Source organism: Notolepis coatsorum (genome assembly GCF_963971535.1).
Source record: "Notolepis coatsorum genome assembly, chromosome: 3".
Taxonomy (NCBI): Eukaryota; Metazoa; Chordata; class Actinopteri; order Aulopiformes; family Paralepididae; genus Notolepis; species Notolepis coatsorum.
This window is the reverse complement of record NC_140167.1, coordinates 182,014,374-182,031,065: the sequence shown is the minus strand read 5'-3', so window position 1 is coordinate 182,031,065 and position 16,692 is coordinate 182,014,374. Positions and strand designations below refer to the sequence as shown.

The 16,692-nt window shown below is 45.1% G+C and overlaps 1 protein-coding gene across 1 annotated transcript in view; it reads right to left on the bottom strand.

Moving 5' to 3' along the window:
* Positions 1-3,335, bottom strand: part of LOC311226089 (putative ATP-dependent RNA helicase Pl10) — a gene marked incomplete at both ends in the record, with an annotated part of 74,402 nt that extends 71,067 nt beyond the window's left edge. The window contains one exon of the mRNA XM_084311464.1: positions 3,267-3,335. Coding sequence (XP_084167590.1) covers positions 3,267-3,335 — 69 coding nt within the window. The remainder of the gene's footprint in view (positions 1-3,266) is intronic.
* Positions 3,336-16,692: the final 13,357 nt, after the last annotated feature.

Genomic DNA, 16,692 nt, shown 5'->3' with positions numbered 1-16,692 from the left:
GAGGACATTTAGAGAATACTATGAGAGACTATACACACAGCCAAAAGCAGCGGGAGAAGAGGAAATAGAAGCATATCTGGAGAAGCTAGAGTTACCATCGATAGGGAAAGAACAGAATGAAGAATTAAATAAAATAATTACGGAACGAGAACTGGAAGAGGCAATTAGTAGAGCTAAAAACAACAAATCTCCGGGGAGCGACGGATTCCCATCGGAATTCTACAAGACATTTAGAACGGAATTAGCACACATGTTAGGGGCGGCGTTCAGACACACGATGGAAGAGGGCAAAATGCCCCCCCTCGTGGAAGGAAGCCATAATCACCACGATACCGAAGGAAGGGAAGGATAGAGAATTATGTAGTAGTTTCAGACCTGTGTCCATACTCAACGTGGATTACAAGATGTATACATCGATAATATCAAAGAGATTTGAGACGTTTATGCCAGACATTATAGATGAAGATCAAACTGGATTTATTAAAGGGAGACAGACACAGGACAACGTGAGAAAGACATTACACATAGTAGAGGAGATACAAAAACAAGGTGGTAGCGCGGTACTGATTAGCCTAGATGCAGAAAAAGCATTCGACAGTGTGAGCTGGAAATTTTTATATAAAACATTGATGAGGTTCGGACTGAACGGGAGGGCGATGAAGATGATCAAGGCGCTATATCAAGAACCGACAGCGAGGGTTAAGGTGAATGGCAGCCTGACGGATAGAATCAGATTAGAGAGGGCTACCAGACAGGGATGTTGTCTCTCACCAACGCTCTTCGTCGTTTTCATAGAACCACTGGCGCAACTGATCAGACAGACCGAGGACATCAAGGGAGTAAGGATAAAGGGAACGGAATATAAACTAGGCCTATTTGCGGACGACGTGATAGTATACATGAGACAACCAGACAAGAGCTTCCCGGCACTGATGGATCTACTGAAGGAATATGGCCACTACTCAGGATACAAACTAAACGTGACAAAGACACAGACCTTAGCATGGAACTATACCCCAACAACGGAAATTAGGGAACAGTACGGGATAAGATGGGACATGGACAAGATTAAATACTTAGGGGTGAACATCACGAGAGGGGTGGGGAAACTGTTTGAGGCGAACTATACACAGATAAATCAGAACATCAAGAGAGACTTAGAGAGATGGACAGTAATGCCCTTGGACTTCAATTCAAGAATAGAGGTCATTAAAATGAACATACTATCAAGGTTACTGTACCTGTTCCAGTCACTACCGATACAAATACCACAGAATCAATTCAGGGAGTGGGACAGACTGATATCGAGGTTCATATGGGCGGGGAGAAGACCATGGGTCAGATATAAAACACTACAACTACCAAAGGAAGAGGGAGGGATGGCAGTACCCAGCCTACAAGATTATTATTATGCAGCGCAACTGAGAGCAGTGACGTGCTGGTGTAACGATAAATATGAGGCAAGATGGAAAGACATTGAAAAAGAAGGGGAGGGATACAAGGTACAAGCTCTGGTGGGAGATAGGGAACTGTTCAAAGAAAAAGAGGGACTGTTAGATCCTATCACCAAATGCACCTTGACCATATGGAACAGAGTAGTAAAAACACACAAATTAAAGAAGCAGTCAGGGGTTCTGAGATGAATAGCACATGACAAGAGATTCAAACCAGGGAGGCTGGACCATGGATTCAGAAGGTGGGAGAGGGGGGGGGCAACAGCAATATGCAAAATGATAGAGAAGGGGGAAATGCAAACACTACAAAAATTAAAGGAGAAATTTGGACTAGAAACAAGGACCACTTCAGATATCTACAGATTAGAGATTACTATAATAAAGAAATAAGAGGGGACAAGGAAGAAGAACAGAATGGAATAATTAGGATGATAGTAAGGGCATACGAAGGAGGGAAAGGAAGGGTAATATCAGCACTGTACCGGGCTATAATGACCAGCAAGGGACACACGACCGATTATATAAGGGAGAAATGGGAGAGAGAACTAGAGATAGGAATAACAGGGAAGGAATGGGGGAACATATGCGAGGTGCAACATTCAACAACAGGATCGAGGATATGGAAAGAGTTTGGATGGAAAAACATAATCAGATTCTTTATAACCCCAGAGCTGAAGGGAAAATATGCACCAACACAAAGAGCATGCTGGAGGATGTGTGGGAAGGAGGGGGCAAATCACACGCACATATTCTGGGGATGTCAGAAGCTGAAGGGGTATTGGGAGGAGATAGGGGAGGCAATGATCAGAATATTAGGATACGGGTTACCACAAACAGGACTGGTGCTTTACTTAGGAGACCTGACACACGAGGGAATACAAGGGGGGGACAAATATTTAATAAAGATAATGTTGATAGCGGCCAGAAAAGCAATAACAAAACTGTGGTACAAAGAAGACCCACCGACAATAGCACAATGGGTAGGAATAGTGGAGGAGATACAGGATATGGAGAGGATAACACACATGCTGAGGTTACAGGAAGAGAAATTTGGAGAAAGATGGGGAAAGTGGGAGGATTACAAGGGGAACGAAAACGACATCACAGAGGAAGAACCAAATGCATCACAAGAGGGCGAAGGGTAAAGGAGGAAAGAGGTTCAAGGAGGGTCTCTGAACCCATATCACACACTTTTGACTTATTTTGTACTTTATTATTTATGTCTGTTTAACAATGTTGTACTAATAATCAAGGAAGATGTGGTTTGTAAATGGGTGAATCAAAAGGCAAAGAGAAATTTAGTATAAAAGAAATAGAAAGGGCGAAGGATAAGAGAAGAAGGAAATTCAAGGAGGGTCACTGGACCCATACCATACATATTTGCCTTAGTCAGTACCTAATCCTTTTGAGTAGGTATTAAATTTGTCTATACCTGTTCAAGGGCGGTATACAATCAGTCTTTGTATTAAGTGCCTGGAAAAACAACTGTAGTGGAAACATATAACCAACAATGCTATTCATGTAACCATTTATGTTCACTGCATTCTTTCATATTGTGTTATGGGATCCATTTTTGTGTAAGTGTTGTTTGTCTATAAATGTTAATAAAAATTTAAGTTAAAAAAAAAAGAAAAACCACCCCAAAAAACACAGAAATCTCAAATGAAACCAAACAGAAAGTAAATGAGTATTATTCCAGGGACGACATTTCAAGGCAGGCCCCAGGAATGAAGGATGCAGTGACCATAAGAGAGGGAGGAGTCAAGAAGAGGGTTAAAAAACAAAATGTCCATGTCCCTTATGGAGGCTTACCGCTGTTTTAAGGAGGACAATCCTGACATTGTCATTGGCAAATCCAAGTTTGCTGAACTCCGGCCACATGTCTGTCTCTGTTCAGAAACGCCAAGGAACGTGTGTCTGTGTAGGTACCATGCAAACACTACCCTTCTCCTGGAATGTGTGTTGCGCCATGTTCCTCGCAAAGTCTTTAAGAGCTCGACAGAATTTGTCAGTTCCGTGGTTTGCAGCACTGATGAGCCACAATGCATGCTGAACACTTGCGAGGAGTGCAGAGATACAAAACTGTTCCGGAACAGTATTGTGGACCACATACCAGATGAGGATAAACAACTGAAGACCACCTGGTATGCCTGGGAGACGGTCGGTGGAGTGCAAATGAAGGTCCAGAAGACTGGGGTACTAGGAGATGTACTTCGTCTTCTCACGAGCAGTGCACTACAATTTCTGAAGCACTGCTTCTTAAAAAGAAAACAAGTGCTGCATTTGAGGAGAAGAAGGCGACCGCCCAAGCAGATGGAGATTCTGTGGTTCTGCAAGTGGACTTCGCCGAGAACTACACGGCGGCGTACCAGGATGAGATCCAGTATGCCCACTGGAATCAGAAGCAGATCTCCATCTTCACCTCCGTTGCCTGGTCTGACGCTGACCCCTTGTCCTATGTGGTGGTGAGTGACAGCCTGGACCACGACAAGAAGGCTGTGGCAACCTTTATGGGAAAGATTGTAGAAAACATCAGGAGAAAACATCCCCACATGACACAGCTGCACATATTCAGCGATGGAGCTGCCTCCCAGTTAAAAAACAAATTTTTGTGGGCCTTTTTATCGTCAAGTTTCCGGGAAATGTTCCCCAACCTCCACGTTGAGTGGCACTTTTTTGCCACCAGCCATGGCAAGGGAGCCATTGACGGAGTAGGAGGCACGGTCAAGCGAGCAGTCAGCACAGCCGTGGTCAGCAGACAGGCGGGAGTTGTCAACACTGCTGCCGACTTCGCCAGAGTCGCTGGGCAGAGGTGCCCAAACATATCTGTTGACGAGGTGACACCTGAGGAGATCAAGAGCTTCAGTGAGAAACAGGAGCTGGAGGCCAAGTGGGAAGATGTCCCCACGCTTCATGGCACACAGGGAGTGCATCACATCGAGGTTGTATCATGGGGGAAGATCAAACACAAGATGTACTCCATCGCTGATACATCATACCATCACACTTTTCTCTCCTCCTCTGAATTGGCCAGACCACCCGTCTCCTCTGACAAGACCACCTCTCTCTTGTCAACAGCCAGACCCCCAGCTGTCTCGTGCACACAAGCCAGTAGTCACATTGAAGAGGCCAGACGTCCACCACCTGTATCCTCTGACAAGGTCAACTGTCACCCACCTACCATCAAGACAGGGGATTGTCTCCTCGTTGAGTTTGAGACAACAAACAAAACGAACAGGCAATTTGTAGGATTGGTCACCCAGCAAGACAACACAGGGGCTGAAATTCAATTTCTCAGAAAAAATTACAAATCGGGCCTGGTCTTTGCACTTCCAACCAAAGAGGACATGTCCTGGGTCAGTTTTGATCAGATTCGTGAACACCTCAATCCTCACATGGATAACAGAGGGAGATACCATTTCTCTGAACCAGTGAATTGGACTTGATTTTTTATAACTTTCTTTTTCATGGTGAGGTTGACATTTTCATGGAATTGCTCCAAAACTCATTTTGGAGGCGTGGCTTTGACTATACAGATTGTTCTATTTCATTATGGCTTCCGCTCAGCATCATTCTGCACGCACTTCACTTCATGCACGAGCACTGAATAAAAATTCCACAATGTACCTTTACATCCCAACATTCGTCTGGCCACACCCCTATCCGCTTACCTTCATAAGCAGGTGTGTGGTCACCTACTCTCCTCCTTCTTCACTTTCACCACAAGGAAGTGCCTTCGGTAGATCCCCACTTGACGAGGTTGTTAGTAGAAGAAAGTTGGAAAACAAAAGAACGGGAAGATACGTTGACATCATATCTTTATTTTCTCTCTCACTATTTACGGCGATATTGTCTTCGTCACTGGAGTGTCTGGAAGATGATGATCATTCTGACCTTCAACGGCTTTTTCGTATTAGGAGCTCACGCCGCTGACATGCTCCCCAACTACAGTCCTCCTTGCTGCGGCTGGATGGGTTTGGCCCTCCGGCCATACAGCTGGACTGTGGGAAGCACCGACTGTTGTGAGAAAGCGGTTGCTTCCAGGGTGGGGTACATACTGTTTTGCTTGCGAGCTCTGGTTGTTGTTGATGCTGTGGGGGTTAGCTGACAATTTTACGAAACGCTGACTCCAGACTGGGGTCCTCTGCTCGGCTTCTTAAACGGCGGTCGGAGGATCTTGGTCTGACGCCCATGATGGTCAATCTAGTGGGCCGCGACCAGGACCTGGTGAACCCAGGATTCTCTGGACGAGCGGATGCTTCTCTGTCCCGTGCAGGCCCCATCTTTCACATAAAAGTGAAAGTACGCCCTAACGAGGAAATGTGGGCATAGGATCTTCTTTATCGGGTGTTCCATGCTCAAAGTCGGCTGCAGCCCGAAATGTGAATTGTGCTGGCTCCGCTGTATGTCTGGTAAATCACTGTTGAAAACTGTGTTTGACATTCTTTTTCTCTTCCCTCTTAGGATGGGGAGGGACTTGGACAGCGGCCTGTCTGAAGTGTGGCTTGTTATGTTGTTGTGTACAGTTCAGGTGATAGCTGCTTAGCTGGCGTGCTAGTTTGTGGCCTACTGTGTTAGCCAGTCAGCTGTTAGCTGCGGCGCTAGCTCGCTGTGTTTACCAGGCTAGTAAACGTTAGCTTGTTGCTATCAGTCGGACGGCTGTTAGCTTAATGCTACACTGTTTTTTTTTTTTTTTTTTTTATCCACTTTTTCTCCCATTTTCTATATTTTCTCCCATCCCAATTTTGCATCATCCAATTCAACCCTCCCCTGTCATGAACGCTGTTTCTTGCCTCCCACAAGCCGGCTGCAATGTGGACTAAGTCATACATAGCACAAGTCCCCTCCGGTACTTGAGGTAACAGCAGTCGCATCTTTTCACCTGCGCAGCTCGATCTCTCAGTGGCGAGGAGTAACGCGTGGGAGGCTCACGCTGCCCCCGACACTTCCTGATTCTACTGCGCAGGCGCACCAACCGACCTGTAGGAGTCGCTGTCCACAACGCCCGATCCCCACCCATCAGTTTCCCACCCCCTAATACGGCCAATGTGTATTAGTATGAACGACCAGCTAAACTGAAAGCAATGTGGAGCGCTGGGCTCGAACAGGCGAGCCCAGCGTCTCCGCATTCGTGGCGAGCGCCTTGCCCACTACGCCACGTAGCCACCCGCTTAATGCTACACTGTTGAAACGATACTGTGACTATAACATGCCTTAAAACACTCTGACTACGACGTCATCTTTGACAGAGGATGTTAGTCGACCCTACACCCGGTTGCCAGTGCCAGCGAGGACTTCGTCAATATGGAGAACGGCGGCTGGGTGGCGTTGCGGACATACCCTCGTCACCGGCGCAGGAGGTGCTGGGTTCAACCCAGTCTCCCGTTAACCAGTGTTGCTGTTCTTTCGGCCGGCGTTCTGGGTGAAGGTAGGAGTCCCGACCGGACTTTAAACACTTCTTCTTTTCTTCCCTTCTAAATGTTTTGTAATAACGATGTTTCCAAAACATGTGTTGCTGCAATACATTGAGGATACGACGCGTGTTGTGTGTGAATTGTCTCGTCACTGGTATAGCTTTTCTCTGTAGTAAATCGGCGTTGTTTTTTACGTGTGTAAAAATGAACTGGTTTGGTTGTGATGAGAACATGTGTGTTCATGTAACGTTGTACTTGTACCGTGGGTGAACTCACAACTAAGAGGGTTATTTAAACCTGTAAAGCTATGCTTAGTGACATGTGATTGAGGAATGAATCTTTTTCTCGGCCTGTGATGACAATGAACAGTATGTTCACACATTAACAGAGGTGCCTGTTCGCCTGGGTCGTATCAAGGGTAAGATGGGAGGGGTGTCCCCCCGGTTCCCTGGGGCTTCCCCCCCTCCTCTCAGACATGTTTGGTTACAATATATTGTGTCACTGTGTTTGTGGGGATACGAAGTAACCCTCAGCTTAATTGCTGGGGTTGTGCTTTCTGCTTGAGAAACTATTTTTTCCTAGAGAAAAGGTTGTTGGTCACTTATCATATGTGCTTAGCAAGGCCTGTGGCCAATACATAATCGAAGACTTCTGTCTTCTCTCGTTATGAAAAACAGCGTTCCTCTGTAGCAAGAGTGTACTTTTGCCATTTTTTGTTGTGATGAAGGGTTGTGTGTGTCTTGTGATCTACAACTGGGTTAGGTTTGGCCCACAGAAGCACATGTGTAAGTCTGGACCGGGGCTCTTAAAGGGGCCCTCTCTGTTCTGTGTTTTTTCCTTAATAAAACTCTATTTGTCATTACATCGTATCATGGGTGAGGGGTCGTAAAGGGGTGAACTGGTAATCCTTTCCTCCCCTTTTTCTGTTGGTCAGGGGTTAAAACCACCTGTCCTTCAAGGTTCCTGTCACGTTTCTGTTCGGCACGTTACAGGGTAAGGGGGGGGGGGGTTTCCTGGTCCCACGCCCTGGAAGATTGGGCGTGTGCACCGCGGAAATTCCCCCGCCATAGAGTACGTCACTGAGCGCGTCTCTAGTGGTAGGACTTCCGTGGGTTGTTCAGGTCCATGTTATGGATCTGTTTCAGGGAGTTGTCAGAGCTCCTCCTCACGAAGCTCCTCCTCAGAGAGAAGTGCCTTCTGTGAGTTCGGACTCTCCTTCCCAGTGAGGGAGCCTCCTCAGAGTACAGAGCCTCCTCCTCAGATTGTCAAGGTGAGTAGAACTTCAAAAAAGGAGTTCTGCTCTATTGTGTGTGTATTCGATTCAATTCGATTATTGAGTGTGTATTGGTTCAGTGCCTCCTCCTCGGAGAGCCCTAAACTCAAGTGTTACATAGCTCAATGTTGCAATATATACTTTTCAATCTGTACAGCTCGCGTGGGAAGTCTCTCTGGGGATTTCCGTCTCCTCCCTGTGGCGAGGGTGGCGGGATGTAAAAATGTAAAAATGTTTACCCTCAGCTGCGTCACGTGGGATTCATGTCAGTCTGTGTTTCTTTCTTTTTTAAATAAAAAGAGGAAGGGACATAAAGCACGACGGCTCCGTGTCGTTCTCCCAGACGACTTGGAGGAACAATGTCTGGTGTCTTGCTAGACTATCCATTGATGTGTTTGGGTCTCGACGCGTACATAGTGCTGGCTCGGGGTGTTCACGCAGGGGCTATGTGCGCCTTGGTTGCTCGTTATTAAAACAGCGTTTTTATAGAGTTTTGTCTCTTCCGAGCGCCAGTTTACTAGGTTGTCTCGGTGAATTCTCGTTCATGTCTGGGGGATGTTAACGGAATAGATCAGAACATAGGTAGAGGGGTCTCACGCCCTTGGGGTGGGCCACTGAGCGCGGTACGAATGGGACCGTCTGGGTGGCGCCCTCTTTTCATGTTTTAGATCGACACGCATACCTACCCCCTCTTCTGGAGTGGGCATGTCGGCGTGGTTAGGGCACGGGACTGGTTCTGGTCACGCTGGTCCAGGTCAGTTCAACCCGTTGTCCGCCGGGGATGCAGATCTGCTGTTCTGGTACCCTGAGGGACTTGTGCTTTTTTCGGGGGGAAAAATGCCGGGTCGGCCCGGGTGTCACAGGATTAGGCGTTATGGAGACCCTTTGTTGGGTACATGTTGTACTCTGCTCTATCGTAATGGCTTACGGCCATACCAACCTGAACGCGCCCGATCTCGTCCGATCTCGGAAGCTAAGCAGGTTCGGTCCTGGTTAGTACTTGGATGGGAGACCGCCTGGGAATACCAAGTGCAGTGAGCTTAGGGCTGGTTATCCATTATTTTCGCTCCTCTCTCACGCGTGGCGAAGAGGGGGCTGTTGGGGTGGTCTTTTGGACCTCCTCTGGTAACCCTGTGTGCTTCCCGAGCCGCCGGGCCCGGTCCGAAGTAATGTTTCGTCGACCCGTAGGCCTGGAATAACCCTTTTTTGGAAACTGAAACACTTGTACTGCGGTATAGCCAGTGTATACCCGCAGGTGTGTTTTGGAGTTTTTTCTTGAGGGGTTATAGGAACAACCACCGTCTGTGTACCGAGAGGGTGGTTGATTCCCTGGTGTGTTGGAGCAGAGTCAACTCCCGGGTTACCCGGTTGAGTGTGCCCCTGCACGTTCATGACGTCTGCCAATCGTGTCAGCCTTCTCTGCCTCGACCCCTCTGGGTGGGTTTTTTTTAATGGAGGCTTTGTCATGGTGCTCAACAACGCCAGCATACGCCCCTTCCGCCGGGGGGGCTGTTTTTCAGTTGACTCCTTTGGCGCCTGTCTCGTCCGCAGTGCTCCAGGCTCAGGTCTCCAGCCTGCTGCCTGGTTTCCCCGGTGCGCTGCCTGCTTCCGTTGGTTAACCTTTTTTGAGTGCTTTATGGCCATGCTGACTGCCTGTTCTGCAGGGTCAGTGTGCCAGGCGGTGTACTATTGGGGGGTAAGGGCCCGCTCTTGGAGGGGCTCTATCCGAATATGCTGGCGATGTGGGGGGCGGTGTCACTAAGTGACCGCCTGGTGGGGTCTTGATGCCTGGCGTCATTGACCTCTCCGGGCCCCCTTTTTTCCAGGGGATCCAGTCCCTTCAGTGGGTCTGGGTCTTCCTTCGCGCTCCGCTGCTACGGCCTTGCCACGGGGTTGGGTTTGCTCTTGACCCCGTGATTTTGGGGGCAGTAACGAGGGTTGTTCCATCCGTTCGTTCCCTGGTGGCATGCAGGTTGTGCGTGTGCGTAGTCGTGGGGTCAAGCCACGGTCTGCTCACCCTGTGCGTTGAGTTGCTTGAGTTCCTCTTTGCACGGTCGGATCCGTCTCCCTCCCGTAAGCCTCCAATAGGGAGGGTATCCTCCATTAGGGAGGGTCGGGGGGCTCGGTCCTCCCCGGTCTGATGGTTGTGGGGGGCCTCAGCGGGGTACATTTGTCGAGCTTTGGCTCCCGCTCAGCTCCTCTTGTGCAGAATGATGCTGAGCGGAAGCCATAATGAAATAGAACGTAAGGTTATGTATATAACCAAGTTCTATGAATTATGGTGACGCTCAGCATCAGGACGCCACTGCGGCCCTTGATCTCGCCTTGTGGTGAAAGTTTGGGAAGGAGGCGAGTAGGTGACCACACACCTGCTTATGAAGGTAAGCGGATAGGGGTGTGGCCAGACAAATGTTGGGATGTAAAGGTACATTGTGGAATTTTTATTCAGTGCTCGTGCACGAAGTGAAGTGCGTGCAGAATGATGCTGAGCGTCACCATAATTCATAGAACTTGGTTATATACATAACCTTACGTTATTTATGGTTAACTCCTCTTTGAGGTGTGACTTTGACTATACAGATTGTTATTTATGGTTAACTCCTCTTGGAGGTGTGACTTTGACTATACAGATAGTTATTTATGGTTAACTCCTCTTGGAGGTGTGACTTTGACTATACAGATTGTTATTTGTGTAGAACTTGTCACCAGAGCACCTTTTTCACATTCTTGGAGAGAGAGAGCTTCTCTGTACTTTCCTGAAATCTGAGTTACATGTGTGATGTCACTAATAGGTCAAACCTATCAGGGTCCAGTATGTGGTGACTTGACATCTTTAGCCTCAACGTACACAGGAATCTGAGTAGATACTGACATGTCCTGAAAGAATATAAGCTGCTGATATCATCTTCAGTAGTTTATTGAACAAGTCTTTCCATTGTGTATATTTCACCTATAATGGCCTTGATCCATTTGTATTTTGTTGGAGGTTCTTGGTGATACCAGAGACGCGTGATCGCTTTCTTACTTGCTGCTAAAAATATTTTAATCAAATATCTGTCTCCTCCTACTAATTCCTCAGGTAAGTTACCCAGGTACAAATAGGAGAAGGTCTCCGGTATCTTAAAACTCAATATATCCTGCATGGTGGAGTGAACATCTTGCCAATAACGTTGAATACCTGGACAATTCCAAAAGATATGAGAGTGGTTTGCCTCCCTCTGGCCGCACTGTCTCCAACATGGTTGCTCTATGCCTACTTGTTGGGATTTGATTTTGGGGGTTATGAAGAATCTGGTCAAGTTTTTCCAGCAGAATTCTCTCCATGTTTTTGATTTAGTCGAGCTACATTTAGTTCTGCACATGTTTTCCCATTCGTCTTCAGTTATTTCAATGTTTGATTCATTTTCCCAATTTGTTCTAATGTAACTTGTGGAGTTAGTTCTGGCCTGAACAAAGCTATTATATAATTTAGACACAGTTTTACTCATCTTGTTTTTGTATGCCTGAATGAATATAATAACACTATTGGGGTATTGGACTCAGACACCTTTACCTCTTTTAGAAAGTACTGGCGTAGCTGTAGGTATCTGAAAAAGTTGTATTTTTCCAAACCGTATGTATCTTTCAAGGTTTGAAAGCTCACAAGTCCTCCATTTTCTAACATTGTGCAGAATGAGGTAATACCTGAATTGGACTTGATTTGATTTTTATTTATTTGTTCAAGGGGGACACAGTACATTAACACTTTGGCTGCCATGGGTTAAATTCATTATCAACCGTAGGTTGCCGGCTCTATTTGTCTATAGAGAAAGTCCCCTTCTTTGCAGGGCTATAACTTTTTAAATTATATTGCTACATTGCCATTATTAGGGCCCATTCAAAGTCCTATATGTATTGTTCATTGTGTAGCAACGTTAAACTTTTTCATTCACATATTCATAGTAAAGTATGGTCTAATGTATAAGTATGTTTTCATCTCTTTCTGCAGCTTTCTCCAGAACGTGATCTATAGCCCCAAATACATTATATTGATGATGCAATAAAGTTTTATGGCAATCAGCGCGATATAAAAAATTCCAACTAGACGTACTTCTAGAAGTTACTACACGTCATCTGATGTTGACCGGATGGGCTAGGGGGCGTTTATAATTCCGTGGGCAGCGTTATACCAATCATCTAATGTGGGTCAAATGTTGATAATAGCAGTTAGTATCGAAGACGGTAACTTTACACGCTAAAACTCACCCCAGTCTCCGCGCGCCGTTGGGCGATCATCGTAGAGTAGAAATTTTACCATTATGGGATGTCGATTTACCCGGTCCATCTCCAGCTTGTATAATGGTATATACGTCCAAATCATGTTGTTTATCGAGTTATTGGCAATCGATCGCTATGTAGTGTGTCGAGATCGAGTCCCGGAACCTATAGCTAGTGCCCGGAAGTAATACGGCCGACCAGCACAATCTCCATAGCACTTCCTGTTAAGCGATTGCGCCGATCGGCCACCAGATGGCGCTCCTGAACCGCCAGAGAGCTCAGTGGGTCCTCCTGGTGGATCTCAGGCCAGCGGAGGGGAAATATGAATCCGATCCCAGATTTTTGAAATATTGATATTAAAGACGCTGTAAAGCGTCTTCGGCAACTTGAGCATGGCCGGGAATGACGTGTTTAGGCGTTTTCCGGCAGCCAAAGTGTTAGTTAATGGACACACAAAAATGTAATTACATCAGGTGTAAATGTACCCAATTATAGCCATAGGCTAATTTCCGTTGGTTGTTGTTGATTAATGTTTTATGTTGATTGATGATGAATTTGGATGTTTATTCAACTTGCATTTTAATGTTTTAACATGTTTGTTGTTGTTAACACTTTGAGTGCCACGGGTCCGGTGCCCCGGAACCCCGTTGCGTGCCACCACCCACTTCAATGACAGAGCTCTCATATTTGCGAACGCATAAACTATATCTTAGCTTATGGCTATGTGTCTAATATGGCCGTCGCTTATCAATGACTTGTTTGCAGTCAACATTGTCGAAACGGATCGTTTTTTAATCGGTTCATTTCCGTTTTATACCATTTTGAAAAACTCTAGTTTTTTTAAAGTTCCAAAACAAAATAAAGATTCTGTGATAAACGCCCTTTACTGGAATACACAAAACACGTTGTAATTTTTCGGCCTATTTATGAATAGTTTTCAAATAAACGCTAGATTATCAATAGTATATGTGTACTTATGCACGCTGAAAAATCGATTATCTTATTTCCTGATCGCACACACACACAGACACACGCTGATATATAGGTGAAAATAGCTCTGATTATCCCAAGACTGGTAAAATAGATTCCTTACCTCAGATCAGATGTTCTCCAAAAAGATTATTCCAATTCCTGATCGCCATTCCAAATATCGATCGCGTTTATTGATCCAACGCTGGGTACTGGAAACATTCTCCGCTGTTCTGGTGGTGGGCGATTACTTGGACCGTCTCCGGTTACTTGTCTGACAAGTAAAATGTGGAAGCAGGACTTTTTTTTCTCCATGCTTTTCATTCAATCCAATCCAAAGGGGTGCAGTACCATCCGGAGAGACAATAGGGGGCGGTATTTTTCCTGTTAGAGTTCAGACAGATCCCCACTGGTAACGTGAGGCTAGATTAATGAAAAATTTATGGAAATCGATAATTAAGGGCGGGTATTTACATTTATACTGCAGGAGCATCTGACTATAAAGGAAGAAAATGCGTGTTTGTCTGTGGCACGCATATCTCGACAACCGTCATATCAACTTCCATCCCTTGGCAGATGTGTTGCTGACATGACACTAAACTAATGGTCTAAGTCTAACTGGTGTAGTAAAGACTAAGATAACGCGAGAGAGAGAGAGAGAGATAGAGAGAGAGAGAGAGAGAGAGAGAGAGAGAGAGAGAGAGAGAGAGAGAGAGAGAGAGAAAGCGAGAGAGAGAGAGAGATTTTTTTGATTTTAGAAAAACATTTATTTACATAATTCTCATCAGCACTAGACTTTCCTTTCTTTAATATAAACACACAAAAACAATGTCAACCATGTTTAAATTCCCTGATTGTCAGTTCTTAATGGAAAGATTCGTTTTCTGCTTGAAATTATTATGTTTCTGTCTACATTTATTTAGACTAACATTATTTAAATATTGAGTGCAACTGTGGTGGATTACGTAATTCGGTGAGTTGGAACTATCTATGGGTTGGCGCCGGGTCCCCACGGACATTTTAGCGTCACGGACCACCAGCTCCGGTAACGTTAGGAGGAGTTATATCTATGATAACATCAACATGCAGTGGAAAAGCGGCAATAGTCCCGGTTGGAGTTAGTAAAACACAGTTGTATGTTAGCCTTTGAAGTGGATTCCCAGGCTGTTTCGGTTCTGCTCTGCTTCAGAACCGGGTTGCCTTAGTACTCTGCGTTGTGATTAAATACCTTAAAGCTGGGAATCACTTCTCTTCAAACTGACTGAGCAGGCGTGCAGGCAGAAGGAATTTAGGAGGAAAGATAGTTTAACAGTTGTTTAATCAAAGTTTAAGAATGTATACAAATTATAATAAGAAGATGCTATGGTTGTTGATCACAAACACTATGCCGTAAGATGATACAACCAGCCTAATATTACAGTATAAAGAATGATAATTGATAAGTTGTTGCTGGTCTTTGTGTTGTCTTGGCTGACAAAACAAAGAAGTTGGTTTTCCCTCCAAAAAGTCCTTTTGTTCTCGTTCTGCCTTGGCCTCCCTTGGTGTTGATGGTGGAGATGGTGAGAGAGGTCTTGTCCTGTGTGGGTTTTTGGTTCAGAGTTCTTCTGTTGTTCTCCTTGAGTTCCTCTCCCCACATCACACACCCATTATTATAGCCCAGGCCGTGTCTCGGAGTTGATGACATCATCACATTAATTGCTCCAATCACAAGCCGGTTAAGCTGGCATTTTGAAAATAGGGGTTTGGCTTATAGGCCAAACCCTCTTCACAGTTACTGCAAAAAGAGGCTGTCTTTAACCCTCTACCTTAATCAAAGTTTAAACATTGCATCATTTTCATTTCCTTATATCTTTTACTTAAACACATTACTTGACTTGTTAGTACTTTGATGTACCTCAAGATATATTGATTACCTAAACACAGATATATTTCTTTATTACTAAGTCTGTTTGACTTTTAGAACATATATCTAACAAATCTACAAATTCTGTTAGCTTAATAGAATACATTTCAATACCATATAGCTAAATGAAAATAGCACAGACACATTAACTAATTGTAGACATTTAGGTATGACCAAACCTAATTATATTTTAACTTACTTCAATGATTCAAATTACTATTTTAACAATATACCAGGAAATAGTTAACTTGGAGATCTTCTGGGTGTGTGTGTGTGTGTGTGTATGTGTATGTGTGAATGTGTGTGTGTGTGTGTGTGTGTGTGTGTGTGTGTGTGTGTGTATGTGTGTGTGTGTGTGAGTGTGTGAGAGTGTGTGTGTGTATGTGTGTGTGTGTGTGTGTGACTATGTGTGTGTCTCTGTGTGTGTGAGTGTGTGTGTGTGGATGTGTATTCGAAAATGTGTGTGTGTGATTATGTGTGTGTGTCTGTCTGTGTCCCCAGGCCGTAAGCAGCTGATAACACTTCACTGTGTGTGTGACAGGAAACTTCAGCGAGATAACATGTCTACATGACCTTTTGTCTTTGTTTGATCTTTACAGAGCCCATTGTCCCCGGCCATAGCAGATGGTCCTTGGGTTGCGGTCATAGATAGAATCATTTGACCACTCACGTCATGTGTAAATCGACCTGTGTGGCCTACAATGGCAATCACGTCTCTGTAACCACACACACATTCATATTTCTTATTGTTTTGAGGCCTAAATATTTCCACACATTAGTTAATCATGAGTCTATGTTTGGGAATTTACTACACCTTCTTGGATGTTGAATAAACGCCTATCATTGTCTTTAAACACCCCGCCTCTCAGACTCCCATTTCCTCCTCTGCTACAGTAGCTAGTAGCTACGGTGACATTTCATTGACTACAGTATTAGCTTGCGGGCTGCGTCGGGCTACCATAGTTAAAACGTGCGTTGTGTTTACAAACTCCTAACGCTATGGCAAGATGTGTGTAGGCCTATGTAATGTTAATGGCTATGTTTTTAAAGTCGTAATGAAGATTGATTTATATTGTGCGTGCCATTTTTACACAAACTGACTAGCACCTGGCTGCAGTGCTGCTGCTACCTGCAGCCAGTGCAGAACACCGGCTCCGCCAAATGATTTTTTTTATTTGCGCGTCATCTGAACCGTACGATACACAGACGCTCCATTACCGGATAAATATATATATATAATTAGTAAACTGTCGGGAGCATTAAGTGCCCCCCTTAACTGATTTTCGAGGGCATTTTGTCCATTTTCAAGGGCATTATGCCCTAAGCCCCCGTTAATTTCTAACCCTGGTGTATGTCAATACAATTAAACAACTAACTACACATTATATCGGGCAACATGTGTCCCCATCACACTTAAAACCA